At 37.3% G+C, this 16,037-nt stretch overlaps 1 protein-coding gene across 1 annotated transcript in view; it reads left to right on the forward strand.

Annotated features, from left to right (window-relative positions):
• COL3A1 (collagen type III alpha 1 chain) overlaps nucleotides 1-15,819 on the forward strand; it is a 46,273-nt gene extending 30,454 nt beyond the window's left edge. The window contains exons 23-51 of the mRNA XM_026033716.1: nucleotides 406-459; nucleotides 809-907; nucleotides 1,069-1,122; nucleotides 1,234-1,287; nucleotides 1,811-1,864; nucleotides 2,218-2,271; nucleotides 2,544-2,588; nucleotides 2,677-2,775; nucleotides 2,867-2,974; nucleotides 3,479-3,532; nucleotides 4,413-4,466; nucleotides 4,580-4,633; nucleotides 5,256-5,309; nucleotides 5,632-5,739; nucleotides 5,894-5,947; nucleotides 6,466-6,519; nucleotides 7,401-7,562; nucleotides 7,679-7,786; nucleotides 8,090-8,197; nucleotides 8,591-8,644; nucleotides 8,828-8,935; nucleotides 9,623-9,676; nucleotides 9,793-9,900; nucleotides 11,158-11,211; nucleotides 11,469-11,576; nucleotides 12,248-12,530; nucleotides 13,000-13,187; nucleotides 13,381-13,623; nucleotides 14,698-15,819. Coding sequence (XP_025889501.1) covers nucleotides 406-459; nucleotides 809-907; nucleotides 1,069-1,122; nucleotides 1,234-1,287; nucleotides 1,811-1,864; nucleotides 2,218-2,271; nucleotides 2,544-2,588; nucleotides 2,677-2,775; nucleotides 2,867-2,974; nucleotides 3,479-3,532; nucleotides 4,413-4,466; nucleotides 4,580-4,633; nucleotides 5,256-5,309; nucleotides 5,632-5,739; nucleotides 5,894-5,947; nucleotides 6,466-6,519; nucleotides 7,401-7,562; nucleotides 7,679-7,786; nucleotides 8,090-8,197; nucleotides 8,591-8,644; nucleotides 8,828-8,935; nucleotides 9,623-9,676; nucleotides 9,793-9,900; nucleotides 11,158-11,211; nucleotides 11,469-11,576; nucleotides 12,248-12,530; nucleotides 13,000-13,187; nucleotides 13,381-13,623; nucleotides 14,698-14,844 — 2,778 coding nt within the window. The 3' untranslated portion in view covers nucleotides 14,845-15,819. The remainder of the gene's footprint in view (nucleotides 1-405; nucleotides 460-808; nucleotides 908-1,068; nucleotides 1,123-1,233; nucleotides 1,288-1,810; nucleotides 1,865-2,217; nucleotides 2,272-2,543; nucleotides 2,589-2,676; nucleotides 2,776-2,866; nucleotides 2,975-3,478; nucleotides 3,533-4,412; nucleotides 4,467-4,579; nucleotides 4,634-5,255; nucleotides 5,310-5,631; nucleotides 5,740-5,893; nucleotides 5,948-6,465; nucleotides 6,520-7,400; nucleotides 7,563-7,678; nucleotides 7,787-8,089; nucleotides 8,198-8,590; nucleotides 8,645-8,827; nucleotides 8,936-9,622; nucleotides 9,677-9,792; nucleotides 9,901-11,157; nucleotides 11,212-11,468; nucleotides 11,577-12,247; nucleotides 12,531-12,999; nucleotides 13,188-13,380; nucleotides 13,624-14,697) is intronic.
• Nucleotides 15,820-16,037: the final 218 nt, after the last annotated feature.

Here is a 16,037-nt window from a genome sequence, read left to right on the forward strand (position 1 = left end):
GTGAGCTAATACAACAGATACATCAGACAAGATTTTTCTKTTCTAGTGATAGTATTGCCGTCTTTAAGTAAAGTGCATATGTTCATAGCATAATAAATAACCATGCAGTGATAAGGATGCTAAAAGGACAATGAAGATTGCTTCATTCTTGATTTTACCATATAAAATGAGTTATCTTCTTAAATAATGAAGGAATAGTTTTGTTTTGATTGGTGACCTATGCCTTGAACATCTACAATGAATCTAAGAGAAGGGAAAGAACTTCTAATAAATGATTTTACTAGCTTTCTCCATTTTTCCCTCCAGATATGAGGATTTTATTGAAGAGCTTTAACCTAGACATATAATTATAATATAATAATAACATGCATTTTATAATTAATAATTTTTTTTCTTCAATTGCAGGGTTTGCCTGGAATTCCAGGAAGCCCCGGAAGTGATGGGAAACCTGGCCCTCCAGTATGTACAGTGCAAATATTTTATCCTGCTCCTTCTAATGACCTTGATCCCCCTTGATCCCCCAGCAACCCCCATGAGCTTACAGTCAGTTTTGTTGTCTCTTTTTTTTTGTTTTAATTATCAAAGATCTTTATATGCTTTCTCATTGCACTAGCATCGTGTAAATCTTGTCATTTAATATTCTTTGAAATATGAKGTATATAAAAGAGCTTAATTGAAATCCAAAACACGTAATTAGTTCTGAATGGAAGTACTGCTAGCCTGACCTTTCTTAGCTCACTGAGGCTTGTGTATTCATTTACTTTGCCTAATGGATGCTCTGTCTTCATTTCTTTCCTGCTTATCCCAGGGTTCACAGGGAGACTCTGGCCGTGCTGGTCCACCTGGCCCAGCAGGTCCACGTGGTCAGCCAGGYGTAATGGGTTTCCCAGGTCCTAAGGGGAATGAGGTTGGTATGATTTCTCCACTTACTTTGTGCTTACCTTTGATTTAACAATTGTTAAAATAAGCTCTTGTAGCTGTACAAAGGGATAATATGGTGTAGCAGCTTTAAAATACTGTATCTTGACTACAACAAGTATTTTGAATATGATCTTTCTCTTTTCTAAGGGTGCACCAGGTAAGAATGGAGAAAGAGGCCCTGGTGGACCACCAGGAGCACCTGTAAGTTCCATTAGTCATTTCTTTTCAATAATATTGCAAAATATCTTTTTTAGTCACTGTCATAAAAATGATACCACACCATAACTAGAGTCTATTTTTGACTTTTTCTAGGGTCCTGCTGGGAAGAATGGTGATGTTGGACTGCCAGGTCCTCCTGGACCTCCTGTAAGTGATGGATTCAAACATTAGTTATTGCCCACCTGGTCTATCACTTATGAAAACGGACTGTGAATTATGGTGTTTTTTTCTGATATAAAGAAATATCTTTTTATGAGGATAGAAATAGAAGAGATAYTCCTCATTTTTTGATAAATACTTGCTAGCTTGTTATGAAAAAGCCTGGRCATAGATATACCTGGTGTAAGCTGAAGTGAAATGTCAGTTCACAGCTTCTCAAATTGAGATATATAGTGCTTCCTTTCAACTTTGTCAGAGCTAGCAGTTCAGACTAGTGTCAAATATTCCTGTGAGATAAATGTCTTGGCTGAATTACATCTAATGGATAGAGTAAAAGCATATGCCACTACACCAAGACACATTAGGATTGTGAAATGTTGTCTCCCATTTGAGATAAGAAGCCTTCAGATGCAAGTGACATGGAAATGTGAACACAGAGCAAGTTCAGAGGAACAGCTGAAGGGTCAAACAGCTTTTTTTTTTTTTTTTTAAATCTTTTGTTTCCTCGTAGGGTGCGTCTGGGGAGAGAGGAGAACCAGGACCCTCAGGTTCACCTGGCCTCCAGGTACTTTGTGTTTGTTGTTTACTGCTTTCTGACTTTTTTTTTTTTAATGAACTAATGAAAAAAAAAAAGTCTAATTGGGACCCCATGCTGTCCATTTTGAAGTAAGACAGGTGAATCAATTGTCAAAATTGATCACCCAGTATTTTATAGTTACTATTAAGAACTGGCTCAATGGTTTATTTCGCATAAATCTCTGGCTATCAAATTAGTCTTCTCCATTGTAAAGGATTTAGATTGAATTAGATACACACTTCTGACCAAAGGGGGCAAAGAAAAAGAAAAGTTGGTTAGGAAAATACGTATTTTATCCATATGTCATAAACCTTTACAAGATGGTATGTTCCTTCATATAGGGATTACCTGGTGGACCAGGACCAGCTGGAGAGAATGGAAAGCCTGGAGAGCCAGTAAGTAGTACATCTCTTCTACACCACAAAATAAAAGAAAAAAAAGAAAAAAGAAAAAAGAAAAAAGAAAAAAGAGAGAGAGAAGTAGAAACACCTGGAAGACAGCTCTTCCCAGATTGGCTTTCCAGGTTCAGACAGCAGTCAGCACTCTGCAGAGCAGACAGCAGAGAACTCTTAGGGATAAGAGAGGAACAGGGTGCCAACTACAGTGCAATTTTATTATGATGTGAAGTGCATAGATGGATTGCTTTTCTTTTTTTTTTTATAAATAGGGGCCAAAAGGTGAAATTGGAGGACCTGGATTCCCAGGCCCTAAGGTAATTTATGCAACATTTCTATAAATCTGTGCATGCATTAATAAACTAAGAACCTGAGAACAGAGTGTAATGTGTTTTATTACTGCAGGGTGAAAACGGTATTCCAGGAGAACGCGGTGCACAGGGGCCTCCAGGACCTCCTGGAGCAAGAGGTGGGCCAGGTCCTGCTGGCTCAGAAGGTGCCAAGGTACCAACAGACATGCATACTTTTCTGCAGCATTCRGGTTCATTTTCTGTTTTTTGGAGGGAATTCCTAATTATTTTTTGTCACTCCTTAGGGTCCCCCTGGACCTCCTGGAGCTCCTGGAGGCACAGGACTCCCTGGCCTACAAGGAATGCCAGGAGAAAGGGGAGCTTCTGGAAGTCCTGGACCAAAAGGGGACAAGGTAACAACCCTCATGCACACATTCATGTGCGTACACAGACACACACATGCTGCTCATTTTATGCTTTCTCTATTTTAGCCTCCCAAAATGCACCAAATCTGTTAAGTTTTTCTTTTGGTCAGATTTCAGAAGTGCTCATTATGCAGATGTATCACTGGTTTAGCAGTGATGCATGGGCTATATATGTTCAAAAGCACATATTAACCCAGATTTAAAAAGCTATGCTACATCTTTGCTATCCTATATCTTTTGCGGGGGTAAATCAAAACACTTCTAAAGAAGTTAATAAACAGCAAGAATAGGTTAGGTCATACTATTTGTCCATGGTAAGGATATCTTTATGATTTTTTAAAAATAATGGGTATATGACACTGAATACTGTGAAGAATGTCATYCTCAATTTTAGATCTGCACGATCACAATAAGAAACTCTAGTTATTGTGATACTCTTAGGATACTTTCCTCTGCATTGTTTTAATTCTTTCTTTGTCTTATGCTTGATAGGGAGAACCTGGTGGCAAAGGGGCTGATGGCCTTCCTGGTGCAAGAGGAGAGAGAGTGAGTAGTTTTTCAAGGTCTAACAATTCAGGAATTGGTTTCATATGCTACACATTTACAATACGGGTAAACTTGCAGTRAATAAATATTATCTAGGTCATGTAAAGAACTAGTTCCAGCATCTTTCAATCCAGGAGTGCCAATTTGATTTTGCAAACCAAAACAAATTTAATACTAGTTTTCATCATTTTATCTGTCTGAGAAGAYAAAATTTTTGAAAGTAGAAGGCTACAATACAGTGGGAAAGTGTTTTGGAGAGAAAACATCAGCATAAAAATGGGAAAGATGCTCCAAGTTTCCTTAATCTAGGTGACTGAAGAAGAAAATGCTGATTGTAATGACAGATATCCAACAAGTACATGCAACTAAGTATCTGGAATTGCACTGAAATATTTAGGGACAACAAATATAAAAARGCAGCTTGTTTGAGTTGAAGGAAAAGAAATGTGTTTCAAAGTATAAGATGCATATTAAATTTTCAAGGAAAAAAATCAGAGGGTTAGTGAAGAAATGTCAAAACCATCCTGAAGAAATGCAGAGCATGTTTTTAATAAATTAATAAATAAAAATGTATAATGTATGTATAAAAAGTTAGGGCAATGAATGACTTCCATTGTCTCATTGAAAGAGACCTAATATAACATAAGATGGTTTTGAGTCAGCTTTGTATGGGGGGAAAAAAGAATGAGAAATCAATCAGAGAGATCTCACATGGCAAAATGGTGGATCTCAAAGTGACAATCCAAAACACAGAGTGGAATAACACAGTGGCACTGTGTTGCTTTCCTTTAAATTTCTCTAGCARCATGTTCAACTGAGCAAATAGATGAAGCAACATTGTCATAAYTGATGCAAAATATGTCATTTTCTATTTGTATAGGGTAATGTAGGGCCCATCGGCCCTCCTGGTCCTGCTGGTCCACCTGGAGACAAGGTAAAGTATCTTCTATAGTAATGTATGATGCTGTAAACAATTGCATTGGTGGCTGTCTCCTTGGAAGAGATAGCGGTGAAGGAACGTGTAGTAAGCATATGTGTTTCTTGCAGGGAGAGACTGGCCCAGCAGGCGCCCCAGGTCCAGTGGGTGCCCGTGGTGGTCCTGTAAGTAAGAGTGCTTTTGTTCCATCATATCTTACTACAGCTCCTCTAGCCTGGCACAGTGTTATTTATTCCTAAATTATTCCTATCAAGAACATATGTTTTCCTAACAAGAACATATGTTCAAGACAGACAAAGCACATGCTATTCTTGTTCACTCTTGAGTTTTACAGGTGTTAAGAACATGAGAAAATCAATGCTTTTAATGTTGTAAAGGGGACAGTGGGCTGAAATGACAGTAAAAGGCAAGAATTGGAGATAGTAGTTCACAGASAGAGCAGAGATATATCTTTTGTTTCATTTCTGTCTTACAGTTAATTCAGCTTTTAAAATATCATACTACTATATTTATTCTTTAGACTGGTAAAACAGCAATCTGAGTTGTATATGGGAAACACTATACATTGTAATGAGACCTTAAACAATTATAATTGAGGTTAGTTTGTCACATGCTAGATAATCTGTTCAGTAATTATTTGATAATTATAGAGCTCAGGAGCAACTATTCCTTTTTTTCCTCCAAAGACARAAATGACCAAGAAATATGAATGAGAATGCACTCAGACTTCATAAGCAAAAATTGTTCTTCTAACATTTTCCATCATTGGTGTATTGCTTTCTATAGGGTGAGCGAGGAGAACAAGGTCTCCCAGGACCTGCTGGCTTCCCMGGAGCTCCTGTAAGTAAGAATACTTAAAGACCAGTAATTATAATTGTTGGTTGTATTTCATTTCTCTTAGATTCAGTTCCATCTTAGAAAGATTGTCTGTAACATACTTTAACTTACATATTTACTACATACATTCACAACATTTGCAGTTCTTTCTCTTCTTTCATTCAGATTTAATGCTATGATCAAATGTGAGAAGAGTGAACATGTTTTCTCATCATAGTGATATTGTTGCATTTTTTGAGTCACAATAGGTGATTAAAAGAAGATAGCATAATCTCACTAGACTTTTAATAGGCTATAACCTGTATGTGTTTTCATTTTTTGACAGGGCCAAAATGGAGAACCTGGTGGGAAAGGAGAAAGAGGCCCAACTGGTCTAAGAGGAGAGGCTGGACCTCCTGGAGCTGCAGGTCCCCAAGGTGGTCCTGGTGCACCAGTAAGTCTTTGTTTTAGTCCTCTCTCAGGTCACTGCCATGCCTGAGTACAAGCATTTGAACTACCTGAAACTTAAAGACATTTTTATAATTCTGTAATTTCTAAAATAATCTGTTTTTCAAGTCATGTTACTTTTTCTGCCTGAATTTGTATAGGGCCCACCTGGTCCTCAAGGCACGAAAGGAGAACGTGGATCTCCTGGAGGACCTGTGAGTATCTCTGTAACTTAGTCATTGATATATGGTTCTGTTTAGTACAGCCAACAGGCTGTGAATGAAGCACAAGAGCTTGAGTGACTTTAATCAAGAGTAATTCAAGTGTTTGAGAATAATCAAAGTATTCCACAAGGAGTAATTAAGGTTGAGGTATTTAGTGATCTCGCTTCCACTGGTTTAAACACAAGTGAGGTGCCAAAATAGCTTTTGTGATAATGACCTGAAGTTACAAAATGGCTTATCTCAATGTGTGTTATTAGATTTATGTGCCATCCTTGCCAGTTTTCCTGAGCCCATTAGTTCACGTTGAGGGATGTATAAAACCTTCTTTTGAAAAAAAAAAAATACAGTTTTGAATTTCATATTCAGTTCCAAGAAATGCAATTCAGGTTTTATGCAAAACAACTAAATATAACGTACAGTTAACTTTTGTATAGAGATGAATTCGTACAAGTTACTTGTCTTTTCCTAAGCTTCAGAACCTGACAGCTAATAACACTGATATGTTGCAGGGTGCTGCTGGTTTCCCTGGTGCTCGAGGTCTGCCTGGTCCCCCTGGTAACAATGTAAGTYGTCTTGGCATTCTTCTATTCTTACCTTACAGATCCATTTAAACATATCTATTAAAATGTAAAAAGCTCTATGTGCAATACAAGCAAGAATATCCTAAGTATACTTGGTTGTAGGGAAGAAAAATGTGAAGGCGGATCTTGTCTGGAACAGCAAATCTTTCACTTACCATCTTGGTAAATCTTTTTCTCTCAGGATTAGCTTTCCAAAGTCCATGAAAATTATTTCAGATTTGAATAAACAGTATATTTTTCTGTCTTATGGTCACAGACCATAAGATGCAAATTTAGAATACTGATGAACAATAAGAAAATTATTATTTAAGGTAACATTAAATTCATTGCAGCCTTTCCATTGACTGGMAAAGCAAAGAGTTTTAATGAAAAGCTTTTCATTGTCTATGTTCTTCCACACTTCTAAGACACAACCCTAAAAGTGTGTCTTGGTTAAATAGGAGTATACAACATGAATGACTTCAGAAATCATCTGGAACTTCTACTATTTGAAGTTTATTTGTCAGAACCCTGGATAATGAATTTTCCCTGAGTGGAGAAATTACAAACATTGGGCATCCCAAATGTGCATTTGTTGTGTTATGAAAACCATAATCCAGACACTAGGAAGAAAAAAAATAACAATAATAATAATAATTCTGATCTGATTTAAAAGGAGTTTAAAAACAATATGTGAAAAGATTAATTCTTCATACAAAACCGAATCAGATTTGAGTGCATAAAGGCTGGGTCCTAAATGCACCTTTAGTCAATGAATCAAGTCTGGTCTGGCTGACTCTCATGGGGAAGATCAACACCAGTGAATGATACTGATTCAGATGATATTGTTCACTCTATTTTTTTTTTTTTTTTTTTTAATTTAGGGTAATCCAGGTCCACCTGGCAATGCAGGACCTGCAGGTAAGGATGGGCCTCCTGGACCCCCTGGCAGTTCTGGTTCTCCTGGCAGTCCTGGACCTGCTGGAATAAGAGGCGAGCCTGGTGCCCCAGGAGAAAAAGGCCCACCAGGTGCACGAGGAGAAAGGGTATGTACACATCTATCCAGTAACCATCGTATCAGTAGAGTGTGAGCATGTTTGTCAAGAACGTGAATGTAAGAGGCTCAGCTGACTATTGATAGAAGTGATATTTTCTTAAACAGGGAGCACCAGGTGAACCAGGTCCTCAAGGCATCGTCGGTGGACGTGGTAACACAGGTTTACCAGGCCTGCGTGGCCCAGCTGGTCCAGCGGGTATGGCAGGTGCAAAGGTGAGAGCACCTTTGTTGAAGTAATCATCTTCAAAACTAATTCAACAAATCTAATTCTGCCGTTAGAAATGGTCTGGAGKTACAAAATGTAATGCATGTGCAGCACTTCATTAATGCTTATAATCTTTCTTTAAGATGTATATAAGTACAAAATTGATCGCTCTTCTGAACTATTATGGCACACTGTCCCTTCATAATACTGGGAGTCCTTTGTGATCCTTGCTGTTTAACTAGAGCTGTGTAGTGTAATAGCATGCATATAAACACATTATCGGCAATGAAATCCTTTCCCTTTTTGTTCAGGGTGAAGATGGTAAACCAGGCGTCAATGGTGTCCCAGGAGAACGTGGTGCTCCCGGACCACAGGGTCCTATGGGACAAAGAGGTCTACCTGGAGAACCTGGTAGAGATGTGAGTGGATATCTTGGATCTTCCTTCTTTCTTACAAATTATATAGAGGACTCAGGGAGTAAATATGCTTTAAGGTTCATCAGGTTGCCCTGAAATRCACGGTGAACGAGGGCCTACATTCTCATGTAAGATGGTGTAGCCTGCTCTCTCTGCTATGCCTTTTACAACCTGTGAACCATGACACTGTTTCTCTTGGAACTGAGCAAGAGACTGCCCTTCCCAAATACCTACAAAATACCAGGAGAGTGATATATAGATGTCTCCTCATACTCCTTGAACTCTTCCCTCTTGAAAACTCTCTTGTTTTGATTAGCATTATTTCAGCTTATTGGCAAACATGCTATCTATCCATAATTCATCCTACAAATTAACTGTATTATCCTCTTTTTCAAGGGTAATCCTGGCTCAGAAGGCTCACCTGGACGTGATGGATCCCCAGGAACCAAAGTAAGAAACCATAAATAATATCTTAATATTGACTAATAAATCTTACAAAGAGATATGTAGATATGTAAATAATTCTGTGCCATGTGACTTGTTCCTTGCATCTCTTGAGATCCACTCAGTGTACATTTTAATCCTGTAGGTCAATAAAATATTAWATTCCTTTCAATGTGACTCCATCTGCAGGGTGACCGTGGTGAAAATGGCTCTCCTGGTCCTCCCGGGCCTCCTGGTCACCCTGGGCCTGCAGGTAACAACGGTGCACCTGGAAAAGCTGGCGAAAGAGGATTTCAGGTAGGATCAAAGCAAATGGCTAACCACTTATTTGCTTATCTTTAATCTGTGCAATCCATTTATGTAGTAGGAGTTGCTTTGAAATAGTCAGCTACCATCATTTGTTACTGTCACAATTTCTTGGCACTGAGGATCTCTCTTACAAGATTACTAAGGGGAACTAACGGAAAAGATGTCACAATTTTATTGCTGCTATATGTAGATTAAGCTCAAACCCCACATSCTATTTAGGATGCCAAAAAAGACATAATTCCACAAGGCCTTATCTTAAATTCCATCCCATTTGATGCCCATGCAGCACAAGCTGTATTATGTAATTAAGGGAATTAAGCACTTTATAATTAAGCACAAAATAACTTCAAGTTATTTTGAAGGAATGCTGACATGAGCACAACCTGAACAGTGAGCACCTCACAGAAAGAATGAGGTGCAATGCAACTGAGGTGTGTTTTAGAGCATAAAACAGCTCAGTAAAATGAACGTTTTTTAAAAAAGGTTAACAATTAAAAAACATGATTAAAAAACCATGACCTGTCCAAAGTTCGTGCTGACTAATTAGTGCTTCAAGTGCCCTCTCATCTCTGAACAGCTGTGGATTTTGACCATACTGCTTATGTGAAAATAAAAAATAAAGTGATCTAGATAAAGGCAACTTATCCGTACCATCTTATCCTTATCATTTCACAGGGTCCACCTGGCCCTCCTGGCTCTGCTGGTCCTGCTGGTGCTCGTGGTCCTGCTGTAAGTTCTATTTAAAGTATTTATGATATAGCATATTCACTCTTTCCTGCTATTGGGGCTTTATTTTTTTTCTTATTTCTTTACATACTGCTTTTATTACAAATTTATTCCTATAGGGTCCCCAAGGTCCTCGTGGTGATAAAGGCGAAACTGGTGAACGAGGTAGCAATGGCATAAAGGGACACAGAGGATTTCCTGGTACCCCTGGCCTCCCCGGTCCTCCTGTGAGTATTTGGCATAATTGGGTGGATTACGGTTGTGTTCTTAGCTTCTGTTGTTTGGGTTCCAGGTACCYAATTAACCTTAGCTAATTTACTGAGAAATATATGTATTTTGACTCTCCAATGTATTCAGAAGATCAGGTTCCCTGAATCAACCTAAATAGGATGAATAAAAAAGACTGCTAGGAGCTAAAGCTAGTTTTGCTAGGGTCCTTTTGAAATATGTTTCTGCCTTTAACTACAAGAAGTATTCTTTTAAATTCATTTTCATAAGATATTTCTGATAAAATTGTCTAAGAAATAGGGGTTGAAAGATCTATCTCCATGAGAAATTTATACTAGGTAAGTATCTAAATGTATGAAAAACCTACTCAGAATCCAAATATTTATTTTTTTTTATTGCATACCTTTTGATAATTAAAATTAGGACAGAATGGATATGAAATTGAAAACAAAAAATTGAACAGCTGAATTATAAACAGTCATTGCCATTTTAGGACAATCYTTAATAGCTAAAATAATTTAAAGGTGTACTCTTAATAGCTAAAATAACTGATAGGTACATCATGGGTAGTTATGACAAGTCAAAATTTAAAGAGTGATTTATATTGAAAAGAATTATGATGGCATAGCTTCTCCTTATATAAGTAAATGAGAACCAAGAAACCAAAATTCTTCTAGTACTCTATTGGTGAAGCCAAAAAGACAAGAAGTGTTAACTGTAAAACTTACCTATTAAACAACTCAACATACCTTGTTGTCTTATCTGTATCATGAATAAAATGCAATATGATAAATTTTCTTCATTTACATCATGAAAGTAATATGATTAAGCATTTTAGTTTTTTTARTGGTGCATACATTTATGAATAAACAGCAATTTTTAGTGCACTTTGAACATTATTAATGGCTTGCCAAATTCTTTAAATAGCTTTGAGGGCATTATGATAAAACTGGCAGCATTTTCGGACTGTGGCTATGTATTCTTCTGAAGATTATATTTCATCCAAAGCTTGCTGAAGTCAGTTGACTTTCTTACTTTTTGCATGAGAACCATCATTAATACTTTTCATTTAGAGAACATTTGGTAATTTTTCTGGTTAGAGAATAGCAATCATTCTTCCTTATATCTGATCCAGTCTTTTACAACTATGTAGTTTATGTAATTTTAAAGATATTTTCATTGTCTTTATTTAAGGTGCATCCAGCTAGTTTCAAACTAGCAAACTGAGAAGTATATGACTTATCTTTTCTTCACAGGGACCTCTGGGTCCACAAGGTGCAATTGGAAGTCCAGGAGCTTCAGGTGCAAGGGTAAGAAAAATTCTCTACTTGGTGTAACTGTAAGATTGGGAATGACTGCACACACAAAAATATGGTCATTTTAGCAGGCAAGTTCTGAAGAAAAAGGAAACACCTGATAAATTATACAGAAATGTTTGGAATCTATCACAAATCATTTTTAATGATTAATTAAGCTTAATTAAGCATTAATTTTACACKTATATAATTAATTAAGCATTAATTAAGTTTTTTTTTGATCATATTGTATGTGTTCACCACTGTTCTAGGGTCCCCCAGGACCAGCTGGCCCCCCTGGAAAAGATGGTACAAGTGGTTACCCAGGTCCTATTGGTCCTCCTGGCCCGCGTGGTAACAGAGGTGAAAGTGGCCCTGCGGTAAGTAAATTTTGTACACTTCACTTAAACAAATACTTGTTTGTCCTCTAAYAGTAGGACTCTCTCCCACTTAAATATCTCCCTCCAAGTATGCTGTACTCAGAGATCAAGTCTGTAGTAGGAGTTATCTCCCCATTGTGTCCAAGCCCCAAAAATACAAATCAGTCATAGGTCAATGTTAACTATTGATTTACTCAAATTTATGCTAGTTATATGTAATCATTGGCCTTTCACATGTAAAATAGGAAAGTAGAAACTCTTAAGTTCCTTAAGCAACGTAAGACCACAGATTCCCATTTTGTCTCACAAGTCACAGAACGGGGATGTAGTTTTTCATACTCCTCTAGGGAAACTAACACTGCAAAGGTCATTAGCATAGTTCATGGTACTACTTTTAATGCCAAAAAAATGACCATTCTCTGGAATTTGGTGAAAAAGTTTCTTCCAGTCACAGTTTGAAAAAAATAAGGAAAAGAAAATTCCAAGCTTAGGAAGACAGGTTCTCTAACAATAGTCCTTACCTAATAAGTGGCCTAATAAGTCCTTACTTATCTGTAGTAAGTAAGATAAATATTTCTGTGCAAATTCTTATTTGTTTTATTATTAGGGTCCACGAGGCTGTTAATTTGAACTTGTGATCTTTACTCAATATCATGTTCTTTATTTTTCAGGGTCCACCAGGCCAACCTGGTCTCCCTGGTCCTTCTGGTCCTCCTGGTCCATGTTGTGGTGGTGGTGTAGCTGCCCTTGGTGCTGGTGAAAAAGGTCCAGTGGGCTATGGGTATGAATATCGAGATGAGCCAAGAGAAAATGAGATCAACATGGCTGACATCATGTCTTCAATGAAATCACTTAACAATCAGATTGAAAACATAATTAGTCCTGATGGGTCACGGAAGAACCCAGCTCGTAACTGCAGAGATCTGAAATTCTGCCATCCTGAGCTCAAGAGCGGTATGTTAGGTTTTTACTTATATCAATGGCAGAAGAACTTGATTTTTGCTGAATGCTCTCTAAGTATTAGAATGTAGGGACTTGCTATTAAAAAGTTTTGGTTTTTTGAAAATGTTATGATATCAATTAAAGGCATAATAACCATTTTAAGTGAAAAAGTGACTATGCATACCAAAGGATATGCACACTACCCCTTATGTGCTTATAAGCAAATATATGTCTAATTTTTTTTTTCTGGATAAGAACTATAAAAAGTAGAAATCATTTATTTCAAGTGTCAGTCACCTTACTCGACTGATTATATTTGTTTATTTGTGTATCATCTTAGCGTTTTTGTAGCATCTTTTCTGTCAAAAATAACATGCTTCCTAACTTGGATCAATAATCTGTAAAAGAGACAGGCCTCACATTGTATTTGGAGAGAAATTTATACATATAACAAGCCTTTCAATGTTTTGTCCACCCATAGGAGAGTATTGGATTGATCCCAACCAAGGCTGCAAGATGGATGCTATTAAAGTATACTGTAATATGGAAACGGGTGAGACATGCCTCAGTGCTAACCCCAGCACTGTGCCAAGGAAGAACTGGTGGACCACTTCAAGCAATGAAAGGAAACATGTTTGGTTTGGTGAATCTATGAATGGAGGCTTCCAGGTAAGGTCCACAGCACCACAGTAATCAGCCCAAAGGGTAGTGCATATACTGTACTTGCATACACTGTAATTTACCCAGAAATAAGCAATATTCTGGAATCAAATCATGCTAATATTTAGTAGGTGAAATATTTACTACCCTAGGAGTCCCCAGACATGACTACATTAAAGATCTCACATCTTATACTTCACAGTTCAGCTATGGAGATCCTGAGCTCCCAGAGGACGTCTCAGAAGTTCAGCTGGCATTCCTCAGGATACTCTCTAGCCGGGCCTCCCAGAACATCACTTACCACTGCAGGAACAGCATTGCCTACATGGATCAAGCCAGTGGAAACGTCAAAAAGGCCCTGAAATTAATGAGCTCTGTGGAAAGTGAGATCAAGGCTGAAGGAAACAGCAAATTCACATATGCTGTTCTGGAAGACGGCTGTACTGTAAGTAAACAAGATTTTAGAATGATAATCTAAAAACTAATTCCTCCTAGGGTACTAAACCCTGAATAATGGATGAGAGCGCTTTGCATGACCTGAGTAAAGGAAGGGCAGAGTTGCATCTAATTGAGGGCATTTAGATTTGTTACAGCAAAAGTGTGGCTCTTGTAGCAAGTGTAGAACATGAGACAAGCTTTTATTTAATTCTGTGCTTTATAGTTATCGCCACTCTTTGGAGTCCAAGTCAGTTAGAGGCCTACAGTGAAGTCAGTGACCAGTTTTTGATCCTAACCCCATCTCAGCTAAGAGAAATAAGCGCAGTAGGAGGTAACTAATCCCTCCTGTATGGAAAAAAAAGAAAAAAAAAAAAAAAATCAAAGCTAGCTGATTCAAACCACTCACATGGGTGATGATTATGGGAAGGGGCAAAAATAGTAATTTTTCAGCCCTGAACATTTCTAGTCCGTGTGCCTTGCTTATAGCAGCAGAAAATACTGAACAGGAACAGTAAGACCTAAAAGTTTGCTTGTCAAGAAGCATCTGCAAACGTTTTTGTTTAAAAAAATAAACYGCAGGAAGCAGGGATTGTGTTGTACAAGCTTAAAAAGCATAACAGTCACTGACATATATTGCAAGAACTGCATTTTCAGATGCTTGAATGCTTTGCAGACAGTTGTAGACTTTGTAGACATTTCTTTAATATGAACATGAAATTTTATCTCATTACTGCTAATACTTCTTCCTGAGAGGAAAAACAGCAGTGCAAAGAAAATAACCATTTCCCAGAATAAAGTCTGTTTCAGTCCTATATTGAGTGCTGGCACTGCTCCCAGGTACTCTGCTGTCAATGGACACATCTTTTCTGGGCAGCAGGGAGCTAGAACCCCATAATGCCTCWCATAAAAGGTCCATTGGCTGACTGGAAATGAAGAATAGTTATAAACATTTTCTTTCCTAAGGAACTAATGGGCATAAAAGATAATAAGGAATGTATAGAATCCTGTAAACTGTACATTAACTTGCATATGGGTCTATGGTGCTTTATGACATGTTTTATTTTTCTCTTTAATTTCACAGAAACACACTGGTGAATGGGGTAAAACAGTCTTTGAATACAGAACACGCAAGACAATGAGGTTGCCTGTGATTGATATTGCACCCTTAGATATTGGTGGTCCTGATCAGGAATTTGGTGTGGACGTTGGCCCAGTCTGCTTCTTATAAATCAAAGATCTTGCTCTTTCTGATATCCCAGCAAACAAATTCACACTTCAACTGTGCTCCTTTGTTTTAACCTTGTCAGCTAGTACAGGTGACCATCTGTATCCCAGTTATTTATTAACAAAATTTCTGGGGGAAAAAATAATTTGATATCGAGGGTTATTTTTTTTTTTTTTTTTTTTTTTTTTTTTTGCTATTACACAAAGTACAATAAAAAATGCTTTTGCTGTATTTTTTTAACCAAATTCCACCTTCAAAACATGTCTCCGTGGTGCTATAATAAAACTTCAACACTCAAAACAACACTGTGTTCTATTAGTTGAATGTTAGCCAATTTACAAGGCACTGATTGCTCCCTGTACCAAAGTTTACCCTCTTTTCTAAGATACAGTCCATATAGCTAGAAAGACTTCCCTGTTTCAACTACCTCAACATGGACAGAAACTGGGATGTGTCTGATGATTCACACCAAAAAAAAAAAAAAAACAATCAAACAAATCAGTCAAAACAAATTGGACCTATTGGTTAGTGGAATCATTCGGTACAAAATTACATATTTCTGTACTAATTAGCTGTGAAAAAGTACAGTGTATTTTAAGAATTTAATACCTTAATGTTAACAGTCACCATAATTTTATTGTTGGATTGTATTCTGTTATCAAAGGTGCTTCTCTACTTTCCTGTCATTGCTGGTCAAGACCACTAAAATTAGGGAAGTATAAAAGAGTAACATGATGGTGCTAAATATATTTTTCACTCCTAACTCTGCAAGTCAGGGTTATTGACTTGCTTTAAAAAATAAAGGATTAACAGCAATTATAAATGTCTCCTGTCATAGCTTGTTATTGGCATGTCATATTTGAGAACTTTGTCCCTTCACTCTGTAAAAGTCAATAAAGGTGCAAAATTGTGAAATTTTTTTGTCACGTTAACACATTTGTAGTGTTGAAGGTTAACCATCCTTGTAAGCTTTTATATGGTTGTTGGTCTATTCCTTACAGAGACACATAATAAAATATCTTTTAAAAACTCCTTGTTGACTTTTTTTTTTTCATTTTTTTTCAAAAAAAAGCTCTTTGTATTTCTTTGCTCTATATATGGCAGACAATCAAACTGGCACTGAGTTTTCTACTTTGACTTGAAGTTGGCACCAGATAATAAAACTGTCTTACCTGCTCCTCTGCCTCCAGCATCTT

This window comes from Nothoprocta perdicaria, unplaced genomic scaffold, assembly GCF_003342845.1.
Source record: "Nothoprocta perdicaria isolate Ctin4 unplaced genomic scaffold, notPer1 scaffold_132, whole genome shotgun sequence".
NCBI classification, from domain to species: Eukaryota; Metazoa; Chordata; class Aves; order Tinamiformes; family Tinamidae; genus Nothoprocta; species Nothoprocta perdicaria.